Source organism: Alosa pseudoharengus, unplaced genomic scaffold, assembly GCF_046254945.1.
Source record: "Alosa pseudoharengus isolate Yale_2024_CS ecotype anadromous, Long Island Sound unplaced genomic scaffold, YU_APseudo_1.1 YU_APseudo_1.1_scf_22, whole genome shotgun sequence".
NCBI lineage: Eukaryota > Metazoa > Chordata > Actinopteri > Clupeiformes > Clupeidae > Alosa > Alosa pseudoharengus.
The window spans coordinates 3872999-3891266 of NW_027468680.1; the positions used below are offsets into that span (position 1 = coordinate 3872999).

At 43.6% G+C, this 18268-nt stretch overlaps 2 protein-coding genes across 5 annotated transcripts in view; both read left to right on the plus strand.

The window, feature by feature from the left end:
- clmna (calmin a) overlaps positions 1–13828 on the plus strand; it is a 35163-nt gene extending 21335 nt beyond the window's left edge. The window contains exons 3-13 of one of the 2 annotated variants that reach the window (XM_076300287.1): positions 704–799; positions 1060–1143; positions 2230–2322; positions 2766–2959; positions 3958–4151; positions 4752–4834; positions 4932–7424; positions 9013–9188; positions 9723–9804; positions 10214–10272; positions 12352–13828. In XM_076300287.1, the coding sequence (XP_076156402.1) occupies positions 704–799; positions 1060–1143; positions 2230–2322; positions 2766–2959; positions 3958–4151; positions 4752–4834; positions 4932–7424; positions 9013–9188; positions 9723–9804; positions 10214–10272; positions 12352–12511 (3714 nt within the window). In that variant the 3' untranslated portion in view covers positions 12512–13828. The remainder of the gene's footprint in view (positions 1–703; positions 800–1059; positions 1144–2229; positions 2323–2765; positions 2960–3957; positions 4152–4751; positions 4835–4931; positions 7425–9012; positions 9189–9722; positions 9805–10213; positions 10273–12351) is intronic. The other variant, XM_076300288.1, reaches the window with a different exon arrangement.
- Positions 13829–14978: 1150 nt separating this feature from the next.
- dicer1 (dicer 1, ribonuclease type III) overlaps positions 14979–18268 on the plus strand; it is a 41838-nt gene continuing 38548 nt past the window's right edge. For 2 of the 3 annotated variants that reach the window (XM_076300289.1, XM_076300291.1), the window contains exon 1: positions 14979–15073. The gene's annotated coding sequence lies outside the window, so the exon portion shown is untranslated. The remainder of the gene's footprint in view (positions 15074–18268) is intronic. The other variant, XM_076300290.1, reaches the window with a different exon arrangement.

The window sequence follows — 18268 nt, forward strand, 5'->3', positions numbered from 1 at the left end:
AGGTAGAATAAGAATGTATTGATGATGTAGGTAGTTACTTCAATTAACCAAGATATAGAATAATTGGCTTATTTTCTTACACATAGTGGCCATATTGGAATCTTACCAAATTATACTTGATGCCTTGTATATTATTGAGGTTGTCATGGGATAAAATGACTGTTCAAACTTTGAAATAGTTTTTGAATGATATTTCTATCATGAATAACAATAGAGATGGTCTATATTTTCACATTTGGTATCCGCCATATTGGATTTCAAAATGGCCAACATCAAGTTTGTTTGGAAATCATGTCAATAGCTTCCTTGACCCTACAAATTGAGTGTAAGAACTTAAAATACTTTTTTATCTTGTTTAATTTTGAAGTTGTATCAACAATTCTATTAAGAATGGTAGCCATATTTGAATTCAAGGTGGCAGCCACTAGGGGGCGCTATGTGTTGGGGTCCATTTCAATTTTTGATCACTAGGGGTAGTAGTATAACTGTGCCAAGTTTCATGCTTTCTGCGAAAACTGAACGATTCCGGTGCTTAGCCGCTGTACTAAAAAGAAAACTTGGAGTGGAAATTTCCAGTGAAAAAAGCTTTTAGTTTGGGACCTATAAAGAGCTTAATCCATGTGTGGGAGAAGGCATGCTTGTGTGTAGGGGTCAATGAGGTCACATGGAGATTCTGATTTCCTCTCCTGTCCCCTCTGCACAGTGTAATCCTCCAATGGAGGTGCACGACCTGTTTCGGGACATCCAAGATGGCCGGATACTGATGGCCTTGCTGGAGGAACTGTCTGGGTGTAAGCTGGTGAGAGTCCCAGTGTGACATTAAATTGTGTTAAAACATTAAAAGTGGTTTATCCCTTAATTTATAGCTGTGGATAAACGTTTTAGTTTTACTTAGAGTAAACATAAATGAAATAATGAAATCAACCCAAATAAAGTAATTTGTGTGAATATAAATAACGTTTTAGATTGAATTGCATTTCAAGTGTGAGTTAAAGTAAATAAACTAAAGAAGTTTAGTTTCAATGTGAATGAAATAATGATCTTTATTTTTGGTTTCAGCTTCAGGGATTCAAACAGTCCTCCCATCGCATCTTCAGGCTGAACAACATTGCTAAAGTCTTGACATTTCTTGAGGAGAGAAATGTACGTATCACTGGCATAGAGAAATGATCTTGCACACAAACCCACTTCCTGCCTAGATCAGCACCTCTAACATAGATAGATAGATAGATATATAGATAGATAGATAGATATACTTGATCCCTAGGGGAAATTCAAGGTCACAGTAGCATATAGACAACACACACACACATTCAATAACAGCAGAAGAAGTAATTAAAAGTATATAATATAAAAAACACAACTAAGCAATAAGGACTGTAGAAGATAAAGAATATACTAAATATACAAAATACAAAATATACTAAATAAAACTTAATCTAAATCAATTCTAAAAAACAGAGGACTGAGCCTGTGGTTCTCAGTGCATAAGGTAAGGTAAGGTGCTCTGTGTGAATGAGTGTCATGGTGATGGTGCAAATGAGTAAGTCAAACAGTGCAACAGTGCAAGTCTATATATTTATATATAAATAACTATATTAAGAAAGGTATGTGGCATGGAGGGAGGGGTTGTGCATATGTGCTAATACAGCATGCAAACAGTGAGGCAGAAGACAAATGTAAAGTGGCTAGTGTATACGTATAAGTATATATACTTTTTTGATCCCGTGAGGGAAATTTGGTCTCTGCATTTAACCCAATCGGTGAATTAGTGAAACACAAACAGCACACAGTGAACACCCAGTGAGGTGAAGCACACACTAATCCCGGCGCAGTGAGCTGCCTGCTACAATGGCGGCGCTCGGGGAGCAGTGAGGGGTTAGGTGCCTTGCTCAAGGGCACTTCAGCCGCGGCCCACTGGTCGGGGCTCGAACCAGCAACCCTCCGGTTACAAATCCAGAGTGCTAACCAGTGGGCCACTGTGGACAGACAGTTCAAGACATTGGAGGTGGTGAAGAGGCAGACAGACTATGCGGAGAAGTCTATTTCTCCTCTTCCCTTAAGTGATGCATTAAACAGTTCAATGGCCCTGGGGACAAATGACTTCCTCAGGCTCTTCTGCTTAATAATAGTGCTGTGGAGTGGATGACACTCATTGTCCAAGATGTTGATCAGTTTGTTCAGGGTCCTTTTGTCACATATAACATAGGTGTGTCTCTACCTGTACAGGTGAAACTCGTGAGTATCGATGCCGCCGATGTTGCCGATGGCAACTCGTCCATTGTTCTCGGCCTCATCTGGAATATTATCCTCTTCTTCCAGGTAAGCAGGAGGAAGAGATTAGATTCCGCTCTTTATCAGAGTCACACTGTGGTGAGATGCAGGGAAGAAAGGAATGCTGCGCTCTGTATTTGTTGACAACAACAAAACTAATACAAATCTAATAAAACTACTAAAATAAAACAAGCCAGAAATATATTCTGTTGGAGAGCAATAGACTCTGTCCAGTGTACTTTCACAGCTACACTGGCATGGAGTTGAACACAAATGCTTTTACTTTCTATCTCTCTCTCTCTCTCTCTCTCTCTCTCTCTTTCTCTCACTCTCTCTCTTTGTCAGTCTCTGTTCCCTTCATTTCTCAACTCAGCACATTTCTCACAGATTCTCACACAGTTCTCTGCAGTGCTGCATTTCAGCTTTAGAACCAATCCCAGTTTTATCTCACATTACATAACATAACGCACCATTTCCCTGTCCTGCCCCAGATTAAAGAGCTCACCGGGAACATCAAGAACCAGTTCCCCTCCTCGTCCAGCCTGTCGTCCATCCCTACCAGCTCCGACTCGGACGCGTCCCACTCCAGCACGCCGTCTGAGGAGAGGCGCTGCTCGGTGGCCATCAGGGACCATGGCAAAGCCATCAAGACCCTTCTGCAGTGGGTGCAGAGAAGGACGAGGAAGTGAGCGGCCTCCTCGCACTGTTTCTCTATAGACTAAATCTGCTTACACTTTACTTGAAGGAATCTACATAAGAGTGACACGACACTGTCATGAACGTGTCATAAACATTATAAACAAGATATAAACGTTTATAAGATAACGCTTATGTCATTAAGTGTCATTTGTTTTTTGTCACAACAAGTTAGGGTTAAGGTTCATGTGTCATGAAGGTGTCATGTGTTCATGACAGTGTCATGTCACTCTTATGTTGATACCTTCAAATAAAGTGTTAGCCTAAATATTCTGCTTTGTTTGATACCGTTTTTTTGAAAGGTGTCACAGCCTTGGTGCAACTTTTTTTCAGTTACACATTTTGTATCTGTGTAGTTATTACTTGTGCAAGCAGTGTGCAAGTCATTTTCTCTTATGCAATGGGGACATGTCGATTCAAGGGAAGAAACACGATAGCCTATTTCTGCTGAAAATGTGTTTCAGTGTACATTGCTGACTAAAGTGTCAGGATGGGAAGTGCTGACCTTGGGAACAGTGTTTTCATTGTGTCACTCCCAATAGGCCCTGGTGCAGAGGACATCTAAACCCAAGATAACACTCAGAGTCATTCAGGAGATCATCGATTTCACTGGGCTTTATAGTCCATTTGAGGCATGAAGTTCTGAAGTGCTGGGATTCTTTGGTCATTAAAACTGACCTCAGCAATATGCTTGAGCGGATGAGAAAGAGGTGGTCAAGATGAGTATATGACACATGTGGATAACAACAGATAAACCCTCCATATTATTATGAGTGATACTATCAGACCGATGGGGCTAACAATAACAATCTCCACATGTTGTGAAAATCTGGTTACACAATATATAGAGGTCAAGAAGCTCATATGACTTTCAACGACTAACAGACGCAGGCCTTTTCGCAAACAGGAAATTGGCCTTTGTGTTGTGTTTACACTGCAGTCCGCTTTGGCGCTGAATGACTGACCGCTGGCCGTCTTATCTGTCAGGTTTGGAGTTGCTGTAAACGACTTTGGGAAGAGCTGGACGAGCGGCTTGGCCTTCCTGGCCGTCATCAAGTCTATCGACCCCAGTCTGGTGGACATGCGGCGAGCGCTGCTCCGGACGTCCAGGGAGAACCTGGAGGAGGCCTTCAGGACGGCACACTACAGCCTGGGCATCGCACGGCTCCTCGAACCAGAAGGTCACACGGGAGTTTGTACTCGAAATGATTCATAACATTCATTCTTAGATTTATGATTTTATTTGGATCCCCATTAGCTGATGCACAAAACATCAGCTACTCTTCCTGGGGTCCACACACAACATATAACAAACAAGAAACCAACATACAAGACAACAGATATAAAAGCAGGAAAAAAATAGATACTTTTCCTGGGGTCCACACACTACATATAACAAACAAAACATCAACATACAAGACAACAGATATGAAAAAAAACAAAAGAAAGACCAGAAGGTCACATGGGAGTTTCTACTCGAAATGATTCATAACATTCATTCTTAGATTCACCAGGTTACAAGGCATTACGTAACTTGTTATTTACTGGTACTTTAATTAACCATGCCTTGTTTAAACACAAATATTTTGGAAAGCCTCCAGGTTAATAAATGATGTAATACATGATATGTGGAAATTCATTTATTCATCAGTATATCCTCCAAACCTCTATCCACCAAAAGTCTCATTTGAAATGTTACTTTGTTATTTGTCAGTCTTGGCATACACACGGTTTGTAATGTAACTGAGCTGAATATAACTATGATGGGTTTGCCCTTGCAGATGTGACTATTAACCCACCAGATGAGCAGGTCATAATGACCTACGTGTCCCAGTTCCTCGAGCACTTCCCTGGCATGGACGAGGTGAGTCATTTGAAATGGGTGTCCTCATGTCATGAGACAGCAGCGTTGTGTACTGGATGTTTATAAGGTCTGTGTTGTTTCTGTGGTTGATTTTCAGGATGACGTCTCTGACGTCATTGACCGAAGCACGTCAAAAGTGAGTGCTCGTCTGAATGACTCAGTGGCCCGCAATGGCGTGAAGAGGGTGCGAGAGACGTCGTCGTACGTGGTCAAGCGCGACTGGGTCAAACCTCCCCCCAAGATCTTCATCTCTGCCGTGTCGGATGAGTCCACCGAGCAGCAGGTGGCCAAACCAGCACCCTCCTCTTCCTCCTGTAAGGCCTGGGCCAGCGAGGAGTCCAGCCCCAGCCCTGCCGAGTCCAGCCCCAGCCCCAGTCCAGCAGATGACCGCTCCCCGACCCGGTCGCTAGACCTGACCAAAGACGCATCCTGCCCCGTGTCCGCCTCCACGTCCAGTTCCAGCTCCCCTCAGCCGTCCTACGTCGACTCCGTCATCAGCTCGCCGGACTCCTGGAGCGAGATGCCGAGCGAGGTTGGACCGCTGGAGAAGCTTCCGGAGAGCTACAGCGACGGCTCGTTGAACGAGACTAGCCTAGTCTGCGATGCGAAGGAATCTGTCACATACAGCCAATCCCAAGCATCCGACAAGGGCCTGCCTTTTGAAACAGAGAAGCCATTAGATGATGGTATGGACTCTGAGCTCTTCATAGACGAGGGGAACTTCTCCCTCTGCTCTCTCGATAGTTTACAGGCCAAAACGCCACTGCCTTCTGAAGAGGACGCAGACGCCCTCACGCACATCCCAAGTGCCCAAGGTCAAGACAAAGTGCCAGAGCTGGGTGGAGACGCAAACGGATCTGCCGTAGGTTCAGAGGAGAAGGTCCACCATGAGACTGTTAAGCCTTCACCTGCTGATTTATCCGACGGGGCTTGTGAGTCTGGATACTTCCCTGAGGACAAAGAAAGTTCCTTATCACTTGCCTCAGCAGAATCTGCCTTAGCCTCTTTGTCCTCCGATGAACAAATAGTTCAAGATGAAAACCAGTCAAAGGAGAAGACACAACATCCAGAGTGGGCAGACCATTTGCAGTCGTCCTTCAATGCTGAACAAACGCCCGATCGAATGACTGATCAGATTACCGAGGCGGACGAGCCTGCTGTCGTGCCTGGCTGTCCTGTTTCAGGTAACAGTGTCCAGCTCCCAGAGAGTGAAAGTGATATCCGCTCCGAGGACACGGCGCTAGCTGACGTGCTGGAGGCTCAGCAGGAGGACATCCACTACGCCGAAAATGTCGACGTGGAGTCGGCGGAAGACAGCGACGGTGAGGTCGCTGAGCAGCCAGCCCGTGGACTGGAGGAGGAGACGCCCATGGAATCTGGACAGCCGGAGGAGAGCAATGCGAAGCAGCAGGAGGAGGAGTCTGAGGAGGACAAGGACGAGGTCAAACCAGTCCCACATGATCCTCAAGGTCTCGGACTCTGTGAGGCGCCAGGAGCTTCTAGTCTAGTTCTGAACCAGGAGAAGGGAGGTCAAGGCACAGTTGGAGAAAAGATGGAGGCTCTAGGGGATGTAGAAGAGACCAGTGATGGGATTGTCACAGAGATAACTGATCTCAGATCAGAGGTGACCACGAACCAGAACATGACCAGTGGAGTGGACTCTGACTTCGAGGTGACAGACAGGATGGATTTCAGCAGCTCAGCTGAGGTGAATGATCATGAAGAGAAGTCTGGTCTGCCCTGTGGTGAAGGACATGGAGTGGACAAGACCAGTGAAGGGGAGTCTGAACCGGAATCATCTGAAGTTGAGATGAGGGCAAGTGTTCCGGAGTGTGAGACTGAAGGTGAGCAGAGTTACACAAAGAGCAGACCTGACCAGGCCTTAGCCAGCACAGACCGCCAGAAGCCAGCAAGTCAACACCATGGAATGGAAAGTTCCGATTATCCAGCAGGTCAAACGCAGAGCAAGTCGGCGGAGATACCGAACGGAACAGAATGTAACGCAGAAAGCTCAGTGGAGGAAGGAGCGGAGAGTTGGTGTTTGGAGAGACAAACAGGAGCAGAATGGGAGCCCAGACATGAGCCAGCTGGTGCAGAGGCTCAGCCGGGAGCAGCAGCAGCAACAGCAGCAGGGCACTCTGAGGGAGCGCTGGGAGACGGCGGGCCCTGTGCTGGAGACACACAGCTGGAGGAGAAGAATGACCACGAGGCAGACGAGACGGACGAGGCTGAGCGGGCACCTGTGTCTGTGATCCCCCTGGACTTGGTGTACTACCCGCATTACGACGTCCCCATCGCCGAGGTCATCGAGGCCTTCGCCGAGCCCAGCGCCACGTACCCTCGCGGCCAGGGTGAGGCTGGCGCGGGAGGCCGCGGCCTGAATGGCTCGGACGAGACCGGCGGCGGAGCAGAGGATTGTGGGAGCGTGCCGCAGGAGCTGCGTCTGGCCCTGAGCGTGGCGCCGCTGCAGCCAGCACCCATGCAGGACAGGCTGCCCGGACCGGACACTGACGGCAGCGACAGCGAGATGGACGACCGCGACCGCGTTCAGACACCGGCAGCGCCAGATGAGGGGCTACCTCGAAATATGGTATAACACAAACACACTCTCACACACACTCCCAATTACTCACACACTCACACACAAACGCGCTCACGCACACACACACACAACAACAGACACTAATTACTTCTGAATCTGTACCCATGAGAACAGTTTCCATTTTTGCACTTTGTGATTCGAGCAGCACTTACATTATCAGTGATGACATCAGAGGCAAGGCACTCAGCGTGCGGTCACGATGGTCCTTTTTTTAGCGCACTTAAATGGAGGAAATGACATGAAATGGCTTAATTACATTTATTTCTCCCCTCCCCAAGCCCTCATGATAATACTGTGCCTGTGAGCTTTGTTTGGCCGCTCCAGGGGATCAGACATTGGGTTGCTTGGTGCTGAATGTCCTGACACACATTTCCACCCATGATAAATGATTGATAGAGGCAGTGTGGGGGGTGGGGTGGCAGTAATGGTGGGGGACGTATGAAAATTTCTAGAGCAGTGAATTCCCTTAGATGTCGTTCACTCTGTGAAACTAGATCACCACTTTCTCACCGGCCGCAGAGATTTCTGTTTGTTAACGAGCAGCAAGTACTGTACACAACCCCCGAATAATGAATCACTCATCAGAGCGAGACCCATTAGCAGATGACAGAGAGGAAGCACGGCTTTAATCTCTCTGCCGTATGAAACTCTAGCCTGGGTTTTACAGGGTTCCTACGCAGTATGGAAAACCTGGAAAAGTATGGAATTTGATTTTTAGTAATTTCCAGGTCTGGATAAGTAGGGAAAAAAGAAACAAGGGTATGGAGAAATATTTGTGTTTCCAGACTATTGCATTTGCAATACTAATCACTTCACTCAGGTCATAATGAACCATTCCTACTGTTGTGTAGCTTAACTGTCAGTCCCCATCGTCAAGATACAACTATGATACAACTAAGATACAACTAAAAATGACCCAGCTAAATGGACAAATATTAAGTGTCATTTTTTAGTTCACTTCAGTTGTCCATACCTTTGTTTTCACCGAGTTATCCCAAACCAGATGTGGCCGCTATGTCGAGAATATGGTCAGAAAAATCTAGCCAGAAGTTTGGAAATTTGAGTATGGAAAAAGTATGGAATTTTGAAATGGAAAATGTGTAGGAACCCTGGTTTTAATCCATGAACTAATCTTTACCCAAACCTCTTCCTGTGCACCTGTATGAAAACAAAACAAAATAACTTCCCAAAGTTCTACAAAACTCAATGTTCTACCTCAAACTGTTTCCATATGAAAAAGAATTAGTCATCATCAAAAGAACAAGTTCAAGAACAAAACATGTTCTTCACAGATAAAAACACTGTTTTCATAACACTGATAAACAGCCAAACTCTAATGGTGGTACAGTAATACGTAGTGCCCGTGAGGGCATTGTTTGATTACATGGTTCTGCTTTTGGAGTGGACGATAACACACGTCTGGCGTCCTGCCGAATGGCCAGGGTGTTTGTACTGCGTGCGGTAGTAATGTGTATGAGTCATGCAGTCATTACTACTCTCCTCTCACCCCCCTCCCCCTACCTCAACACCCCACTAGTAACTAACTGACCCTAACCTACCCCTAATGTGTCAACAGGCGTCCGACGGACCCGGTCAATCCCCGGAGCCGGACCACACCGAGGCGCTCGAGGGGCTCGCCGAGGCAGAGCGGGATGCCGGCGATCCCGACGCGGCCGGTGCCGGAGGCTCGGGTGAGCTCATTAAGAAAGATGGAGAGTGGACCAGCGCCAGGGAAAACACGACGACTCTGAGGTAGGCGCGCTATTCTTAACCCACTATTCTTAGCCCACGCTGTGCGCCAGGCCCGCTATTCTTAGCCCACGCTGTGCGCCAGGCCCGGTGCCGGGGAGTGGACCGGGCCGATCCGAAACACGCGAGGCTCCTCGGGGGGAAGTCGGGTTTCTCACAGGACACGACCTGCAGCTGCAGGCCCCGGATGGCTGCACGCGGAATTTCCTTAAATGTACTGAAGTGAGGTCGCTGTTAGAAATGTTGATACCCGCTGTTGCGCCGTGTGAAAGAGGTCATTTCCAACTCTCTCAACAGCTGAAATGTTAAACATTACAGCAAAGCAAACACTCTATGCATCGTATGATGTTACCTGAGGTCTCTGCCATGTCCCACTCTATGAACTGAAAATATGATTTCCTTGAGGTACATATTTGCATTGTTACTAAATCTGGATTTCATTTGTTTACTGCTGCAGTGGGTGAGATTGTACTTAAGTCCAGTTAAAGATGAAGAAGCATATGGCTTTCTGAGGATAATCCTCTCCTTTTGTTTCAGCAGGGAACATGCTACTGAAGACCCGAAGCAGCCCACCACGGGCCCGTATCTGAGGGCCTCAGCCCTGCCCATAGAGGATCAGGTTGGTCGCACATCAGAGCCGTCCATGTTAGAGGGGAAATGGTTTTGCATGCTGATTCAGCAGTAGCCAGCTAGTGTGTGTGTGTATGCCCAAGGTTTCTTCCTTAGTAAGGGAGTTTTTCCTTGCCCCTGTTACTCTTGGGTGCTCCTTGTTGGTGCCCCCCCAATCCCAATCCTCCCCCACCTTTCTTATGCAGCCCTTGCCACTTAATCTACTAAACCCCTCTTCTACTGCACTTTTTACCCCCCCCCCCCATAAATGCACAAATAGGCTGACACCAGACATAATTTCACTGCATTTCTTACATCCAGTAACTATATGCATGTGACAATAAACTTCCTTGTATCCTTGTGTGTATGTCCTGTATATTCTTTCCTTTTATGCATCTCTTTATCTTTTGTGTCCTCAGAGTGGGAATAAGAAGCGCGGGGAGCCTTGCACACCTGACAAAATCAGCCTTTACAGAAGGTACCTCACTTGTTTTACCTGAAAATGTGTTATTTAATAAGTTCAGTAAGGCATTGTTCAAAATCAGACCTTTGTTCTTGGTTCTGTAAGGGGTGTTAGCATGCCTGCCTAACTTGTACCAGACACAGGACCTATAGGGGCTCACTGTGTCTCTCCTGCAAAGAACTGGCAGACAGGGTGAGCATTTGTTTGGATGGTTTCTGATTAGCTAATACAGAGCAGGAAAGGAATTTTCATGGCTGATTACAGCACAAAAACAGGAACAGGACAGTTCCGGAAACCATTTTGCTAAATATAAAATAATTAATTTTTTTTATGAATTGTTTGTATTCGGAATGTAAATCCTATGAAGCTTAAATGTTCCAAAAAGTATAAAAGAGGAGACCCAAGGTCTAACTAGGACGCATGGGCGTCGAAACGTTAGTCGGTTTGCACTAATAAAAATCACTTAAAGCGTAGTGTGCTCCGGTCCTATTTAGACCTTGGGTCTCCTCTTTTGACTTCTGCGTCCTGTTCCGGGAGCACCAACTAGGCTGAAGCGCAAGTGACCCCCTTCTACTGTTCCAAAAAGTATGTCTCAGAGCTGCCTCAGAGTCTGCACCAGGCCTGTGGGACGCTGGTGCCACTGGTCTAAAACTGAGTTGCCCGAGACGAGCTGGACTTTGGAGATGGCTGTCCTTTTGGGAATAGGGAGCCGATGACAATGTGGGTCACTGCTTCCCCCTGTCTCGATACACACTTCTCTCCCAGTGCCTCTGTGGACTGACACAGAAACCAGACTGCTGGTGATGTCATGATGTCGCAGTCTAACCCAGCCTTGGCAGCAAGCACACACATGCCCAAACTGTTCTTGTCACAACTTGGACATGCACTATGCTTTTGAGCCATCTGTTGTGATATGATTCAGTGGACCTTCAATCTGAACAAATAGGTGAAAATGATGCTGATGAAAAGAACACTTGTATTCTACAACCCCAAAACAGAAGAAGTTGGGACTTGTATATAAAAACAGAATGTGATAATATACCATAAACCCATATTTAGCAGCATTAAGAAATAGACAACATATCAAATGTTGAAAATGAAAATGTGGACTATTTCATGGAAAATATATGTTAATTTTGAATTTTATGCCAGCAACATGTTTCAAAAAAGTTGGGATGGGAGCATGTTTACCACTGTGCTGATTCACCTCTTAATTTGCAACATTCTCTAAATGTTTAGGAACTGATGAGACCATTTGCTAGATTTTTGAGAATGCGATGTTGTCCCATTACTTCCGGTATAGGATTTTAGTTGCTCAAGTTCAGTTGGGGTATTCTTAGTCATGTTTTTCATTCCATTATGCACCTAATTTGACAAATCTGGACTGCAGACAGGCCATCTAAGCACCTGGACTCTTCCTCTATGGAGAAATACTATTTAAATATGTGCAGAATTCATTTTGGCATTAATTGTTTTCCTGAAATATTCAAGGTATTCCCTGGAAAAGACATTGCCTGGATAGGCCCTCTCCTCTTTAGCCCAAATGAGTCCATGATTTCTAAAAAGAATGGCAAATTTTGATCGGTCTAACCACAGGACCTTTTTCCATGTTACCTCAGTCCATTTTAAACAAGCTCAGGCCCAGATAAGATGGTGGTATTTTCTGTTTTTTTTCTTCTTCACATTTTACACGTTCCAGCTTTATCTGTTCTGGGGTTGTATGTTTTTTTTACCTTTTCTGTTTGGCTATATTTGTTTACCTTTTCTCACTCGGCCTGCCAGTGGCAAGGTTGTTTATTTTTGTTGCCATGACGACCGCCTGATCTGCTGATGTCTCATAAGGGTGTAACTCAGGAAGATGTGTCAGTTTCACCTTCTGGGATCGACTGCAATATGCGTCACCAAAACAAAACAAGGAGGAAAAAAATAAGAAAAGAAAACAAGAACGCTGCAGTGCTGCTCACCTTTCTATTTTGAAGTGATGTGTCCCCTTGTGTAACCGAGGGGGTGTCTTGCCGTTGTGTGTCCCCTTGTGTAACCGAGGGGGTGTTTTGCCGTTGTGATTCATTAATACGGCACCTGTTCCTTTCTCAGGAGAGGGAGCAAAGCCGAGAAGAGACAGCCGCCTGTGGAGCTCACGCTGGAAGAAATCGGCCTTCTGCTCGTCCTGTGGCTTATCGTTTACTGCCTGTTCGTCCTGCCTCAGATAGACTTCCGAACTCTTCCGCAACTCCTCCTCAACATTGAAGAGTGATCATATTGCAGGCCCATCTACTTTGGTCACATGACATTGAAGGGAGTCGGAGCATTTCACTGCTCTGCAAATATAGTCAAGTGAACTAAAAGTGTTTTTCTCTTCCCTCATTACTACAAGATAAACATTTAAGAATTTATTTGGAAGCTAACCCATCTTAAGTTGATGTATTTACACATGACGATAATTTGTCACAAAATATATCTGTGCTACTGTAGTCCTGTTTTTTTCTGTTTGGAGTGTGTGTTATGAAGAGGTACATTTGATTCCTCAAGATATTTTGTAAATATTATGTTGTAAAAGACTATCAATGAAGTAGTGGCCACCCATGGAAAGTTCTTTTTATATAATTGTGCATGCAGTATTCAGTGGTACAAGTGAAAGTTTTGATTTTTACAGTCTTTTAAATATGTTATACGTAATGCACAACTTCCTTACGGCAAATGAACTTATGGTTCCTATTCTTATGAAGTGTATTGGTAGTTTTCAGCATTGAAAGAGAAGGGGTAGTGTCTATTGCACTTTTTAAATCACAAAACACAAACTGCCAAAGATGGAAATTTAGAGAGGTCAAAATTATAGTGATCAGAAATGTATCAGATACTCTTAAAAGTTAACATAGTCAGTAAATATCTGTATTCATATATATTTATAGAGCCTAATCTCAGAAATGTTAGCCATATTTTTGTTGAAGTTGAGCATAGGAAGAATGATTTTCAGTAACATGAGCATGTTTATATATTATGCAGAACGTTACTCTACTGTGTTTGAACATTTGGAATCCTAAGGGAAGACCGACACACACACAGAGAAAGAGAGAGAGAGGTTTTGCTTCACAAAAGAAATTACATGATTACCTCTAGTTCATCTGAAGTACATCCTCACTTGCTGTTTATTTTTGTTTTTACACTTCGAATGTGATAAAAATGCATCTTCCACTCTCTCAAAAGGAGGTAATTACACAAACACAGAATATCATGACTATATTTTTTGTCAACATAGATAGGCTATAGGGCAGGCACAACATTGACATTAACATTGTTTTAATAAATTGCTTACAACACAGCCTTTACAGTTGTGCTTACATACCTTGATGCATATTGTGGTGTTAGTGATGAACGAGTGTGTTTGTGATGAGCGAGTGTGTGTATGTGTGTGTGTGTGTGTTTGTGTGGTGGGAATCGAATGTGATCGTTCAAACCGCGCGCTTGAGACATATTTAAAAGCCTAATACTGCATTTTGCTTTTGTATCAGATCTGATAAATATGTATCAAAAGCACCTGTGAAGTGCAATAAATGAAATGCTTTGCCCTCTCTGTCCACTGTTGTACTTGTTTTACCGTTGCCCTCCTGTTGTCCGCAGGCTAAGGCAACCTGATACATTGTGTTAAGGGACGTGTTATTGTCCAAATTAATCTCAACACTAAGCAATGTTTTATACCTGTATTGATCGTGACCTCTTTCAGTAGACGTCAGATTGACTACACGTCAATGCTCTCGTTCCCCCTTATGCAGTGGTGCACAGAATGTGATGCATGTTGGACTCTTTAGCACAATGCAAGCATGCACTGTACTAAATCCAGCAGCATAGGCTACATTACGTTCGGCCAGATCTGCGTAGCGCTGCATGAAGTCGAATGAGAAATGTCACAGAAATGTCTGAAAATCTACTCCTTCTTAAACATTGCTACCACTGCCATCTGGTGGTCGAATTGCGTAATAGGCCTACTATTTTATTTGCACACATTAGTGAAGACTGCATGGACAGTTAATATTTGATAGAATGACCTATTTCGATTATAGCATGTTATTTACACGCATTGTGTATGCACAGTGTTTTACATTTTAGAAAAAAAAAATAGCAAAGGACACCAAACCAAATATATTTCTGCAGGTGTTATCAAGCTACAAAAACGGTTTAAGAATGCTTACTCTCTTCATGAATGCAAGTTACTGCAATCACACAGCCCAAAATAAAAGTAGCCTAAACTATGCTCATAAGAAATAGTCTACTGCTTAAACAGGAAAACTTTCAGCAACAAAGAAATTGGAAATTGAGACTGAGGGCAGTAACACATGTCAAAATAAATGTCACCATCAATTTACTAAGCTGTTACTTAGCAACCAATCTCTGATGGTAAACCCCTGGGTAAAAGCTAAGCATGTAGAGATGAAAAATCTGAAAGTGGATTTTTAAAATGATTTTATGTTCTTGTTAAAAATAGGCCTATGTCAGTTTTTTCATGAATTTTAGTGACATTCATCCAAGACAGTTTACAGTTTACATTTCACATGAACAATCTTAATTTGAGTAACGTTTGAGATGTCTATGTGTTAATCTGTTTCACACTACAGACCTTTGCAAGTGGGCACTGTGACTTTTATATTGGAGCTTCTTGAAACCGCTAGCCGGAAGCTAAAGTATCCTTTGCGCTAGTTGCTGCTTGCTTCGAATGAGCTATTGGAGTCTGACAACAGCAGGAGGGAATGGAGAAAAGGGTTCCTAGCGAGATAACAAGAACATTTTAATTCAGGACGGCCAAATAAAGACATTATATTAGGTGAGGATGTTGGACTGATGCACGATGTATGCGTATTACCTCTTATCGATCACCGTGATTCAAGCTTAGCCGAAAACCGTGTCTTGTCGCACCCTCAAGATAATCAATTAACTAGCCATCGAGCTAGATAAGGATTGCTAGCTGCCATCGCTGTTTTGCAAACTAATTTGCCGACGTTAGCCAGCGAAATGTACATTATATGTATATCTTGCAGTTTATTTCAGGCTGTCCATAAAGTTTAAGATGTCACGAAAAAGGAGTATGCCTACAGTTCGGTAGATGGTGGCTTATCGTGTTCGGAAAATACAGCATATTTTCACTGGCTACGGTTGTTTGACTGTCTGCCGTTATGCATGCATCTCAACGCATGGAGATTTGCGCCCTGATGTTAGCTTATGCTAAGCATGCACGTTTGACAGCCTCACACTCATAAAATGTTGCAAAGTTTGTCTCTAGGAGCTCTATCTTTTTATTTGCCATCAGATAATTTAACGTTGCGATAATATGATCAATGTGTGTTGATGGTAAGTAAAGGGTTGGTCATTGTAATGCCATGCATTAGTGAAAGCAGGGGGTGACCCGTGGCTTGCTAGCAGCCCATCTGGTCGTCAGTAATATTTGGCCAGAGTGGCTAGCATTAGCATTAGCTGGCTAATTATGCTAGCTAGCTGTACTAGAGGCTGTGTCTTGAGCCCGTTTAGCGCCAGTCAATGCCAAGGTCGCATTGAGGCCTAGTACGTGTGAAATTCAGTCATCCGGAGTGTATGCTAACCACAGGGTTTCCCTTGAATACAGCAAACCAGTAGAGGAAGTTAATTTATTACATAGTTCTTCAACTGATGTACGTCTTGAAATTTAACTTTGGTCACTAGAAGCAGTTCACGGTGTGTGAGTAAAACAACGTTACTCTTGTATGAGAAATTCTTCGTTAAAGTTAGCTTGGCCATAGACTGTATAAAGTCTATGAGCTTGGCAGCTAACTTGGTCATTGATGTGGCAGTGCACATTACACCAGTTTATGGATAGAGAGAATCCGCTAGCTTGGATTGGCCTTAATGTTAGTATGGCAGATGTTCATGGAATTCCATCCATAAGCTGTCATAGAAGGCCAAAGGGCTGTGTTGCATTGTGTGTGTGTGTGAGAGTTGTTTCCTTTTCTTTGTCATGTATGAGGAAGCGTCATCTAACGTTAACGTACATTAATTCGAGCTCACTGAATAACGTAACATATTGAAGTTGGTTAATTATATTTACATAAGTGGATTAGGTCTGTTGTTTGCGATCAGCTGTTGTTTACTGTCTGCACCTAATGGTACAACGTTTTAATACCGTTAGGCTAACATTACCCATGTTGGCAAAACAAAAAGTTAATATGTAATGGTATTTTTCGTTACGCAACAATTTGCCCGTAAATAAGCAACATTTTTGCCCAACATGTTATGTAGCGTTCTACTTTGGGTATACTTAACAAAGCTATTTGGTTTGTTAGTGAGTCTTGCTTTGTGGGATGTGGTCTTACCAGCAGTGAAAAAATGACAACGTGAATGGGCTGCAGTGCTGGCCGCTTAACGTAATGTCTTCTGCGTTGTCAGATGAAACGCCCCAGTAGATTTGTTGCATTGAAATTATGTTGTCTCCATATGCCCTTTCACACTCAACATGGAAGTCTTTCCTTGTAGAATTTCATATGCTGAATCTGAAAGCCAATTTAAACAAGCACTTTTCATTCTGCTCATGTTTTGGGGCCAGGCCAGAACTGCACATGTGCTCCGCAAATGTTCTCCGTACACACAAACCGATTTTGTCATTTCTCTCAAACCCCAAGTGACTGTAATGAAAGCGAGAGTGTATAGTTGATGTAGATTTATGAGTGCATGTAAGTAAGCCTCGCCTTCCTTTTCTAGGTCACCGATAGATGACATGGAGGGCTGCCGTTGGCCCGGTTCATGTGACTGGTTTGACTGAAACCCAAGTTTTTAAGATGTCAGTTGATTGCATATGGTGATTACAGAGGGTTTCAGAAATCTGTTTGTGCTTAAGAGACCCTCTTGGTTTGTTCATCTGACCACAGCGTATGATTCTGTTGCTTGAATAATAATTTCTATTTTCACCTCAGTACCATAACATTATTTATGGGAGGACTTAGTAGAAGTAGGAGAAAAAAAGTCCAGAAAAGAAAACAGCAAACAATAGAAAACACGTTATTCTGTTTTGTTTCTATGTGATTCACAGAAGTGTTGTAATAGTGTACTATTTTTGGCCCAGGTTTGGCTTCACATATTTGTTTACAATGTACTACCATTTCCTGGGTGATTTCCCCTTGAGAAAGAGAATTCCTATTTCCTAGGTCACATTTTGTGTATGGGAAGTCATTCCAGTAAGCCTGTATAGTTGGTATAAGTCTTATGCACATGAAATGCTAGCTGATTTATTGAAGTCTATGAAATATCACAGGACTTACTGTGTTTTCTTAAGCTTATCACTGTTTCAACAAAGCTCCATTAACTTGATAAGATCTTAAGTCTACATAAACCAAAAATAAACATGTTTTCTGAGTGTGTAACACCACAAAACTTGGTGTTGTTACCCACCCAGACAAATCTGAATGAAGGAAAACATCGCTAAGTATATTAGATTAGCTTTCAAAATGTCAAATGTTGTGAGTAGGTCTGCTGTCTGCTGAAACCACACCCAATTGATCAATCCCAAGCCCCGCCTCTTATTTTGTTGCTATGTCGGACAAGTTTAGGGTGCGTTCGAAATTCAATTTGACACGCTCTGGACGTTCTGATAGTGTGATGTTCTGAATAAACACTATAAATCCAAATTTATTAACGGTTAAGTGTGGTAGCAGCGGCATTTTACAAACGCACCCTTAGTCAGACAAGCTGGACAGCAGCATGACACCTGTGGTTCTGTTTTCACTTGTAGTAGTGTTTGGGCCTTGGATAGCCTCCTAGCGTTATTGCTCCAAGAACTTAACAGCAACAGGTCTACATATAGTAACCTATACAACGACTCTTTTGGGTGGATTTCTCCTGTGTCCCGATTAAGATTTATTTTGTGTTCAGCATGTTATGCTTCACAATTGAAGAGTTAGGCCTAGCTTACTTTACCTAACTTAATCATATAGCCTAGCTAACTTATGCCAACACTGCATTTGAAGCAACATTAAAGCTTCTCCTTTTCTCCTTC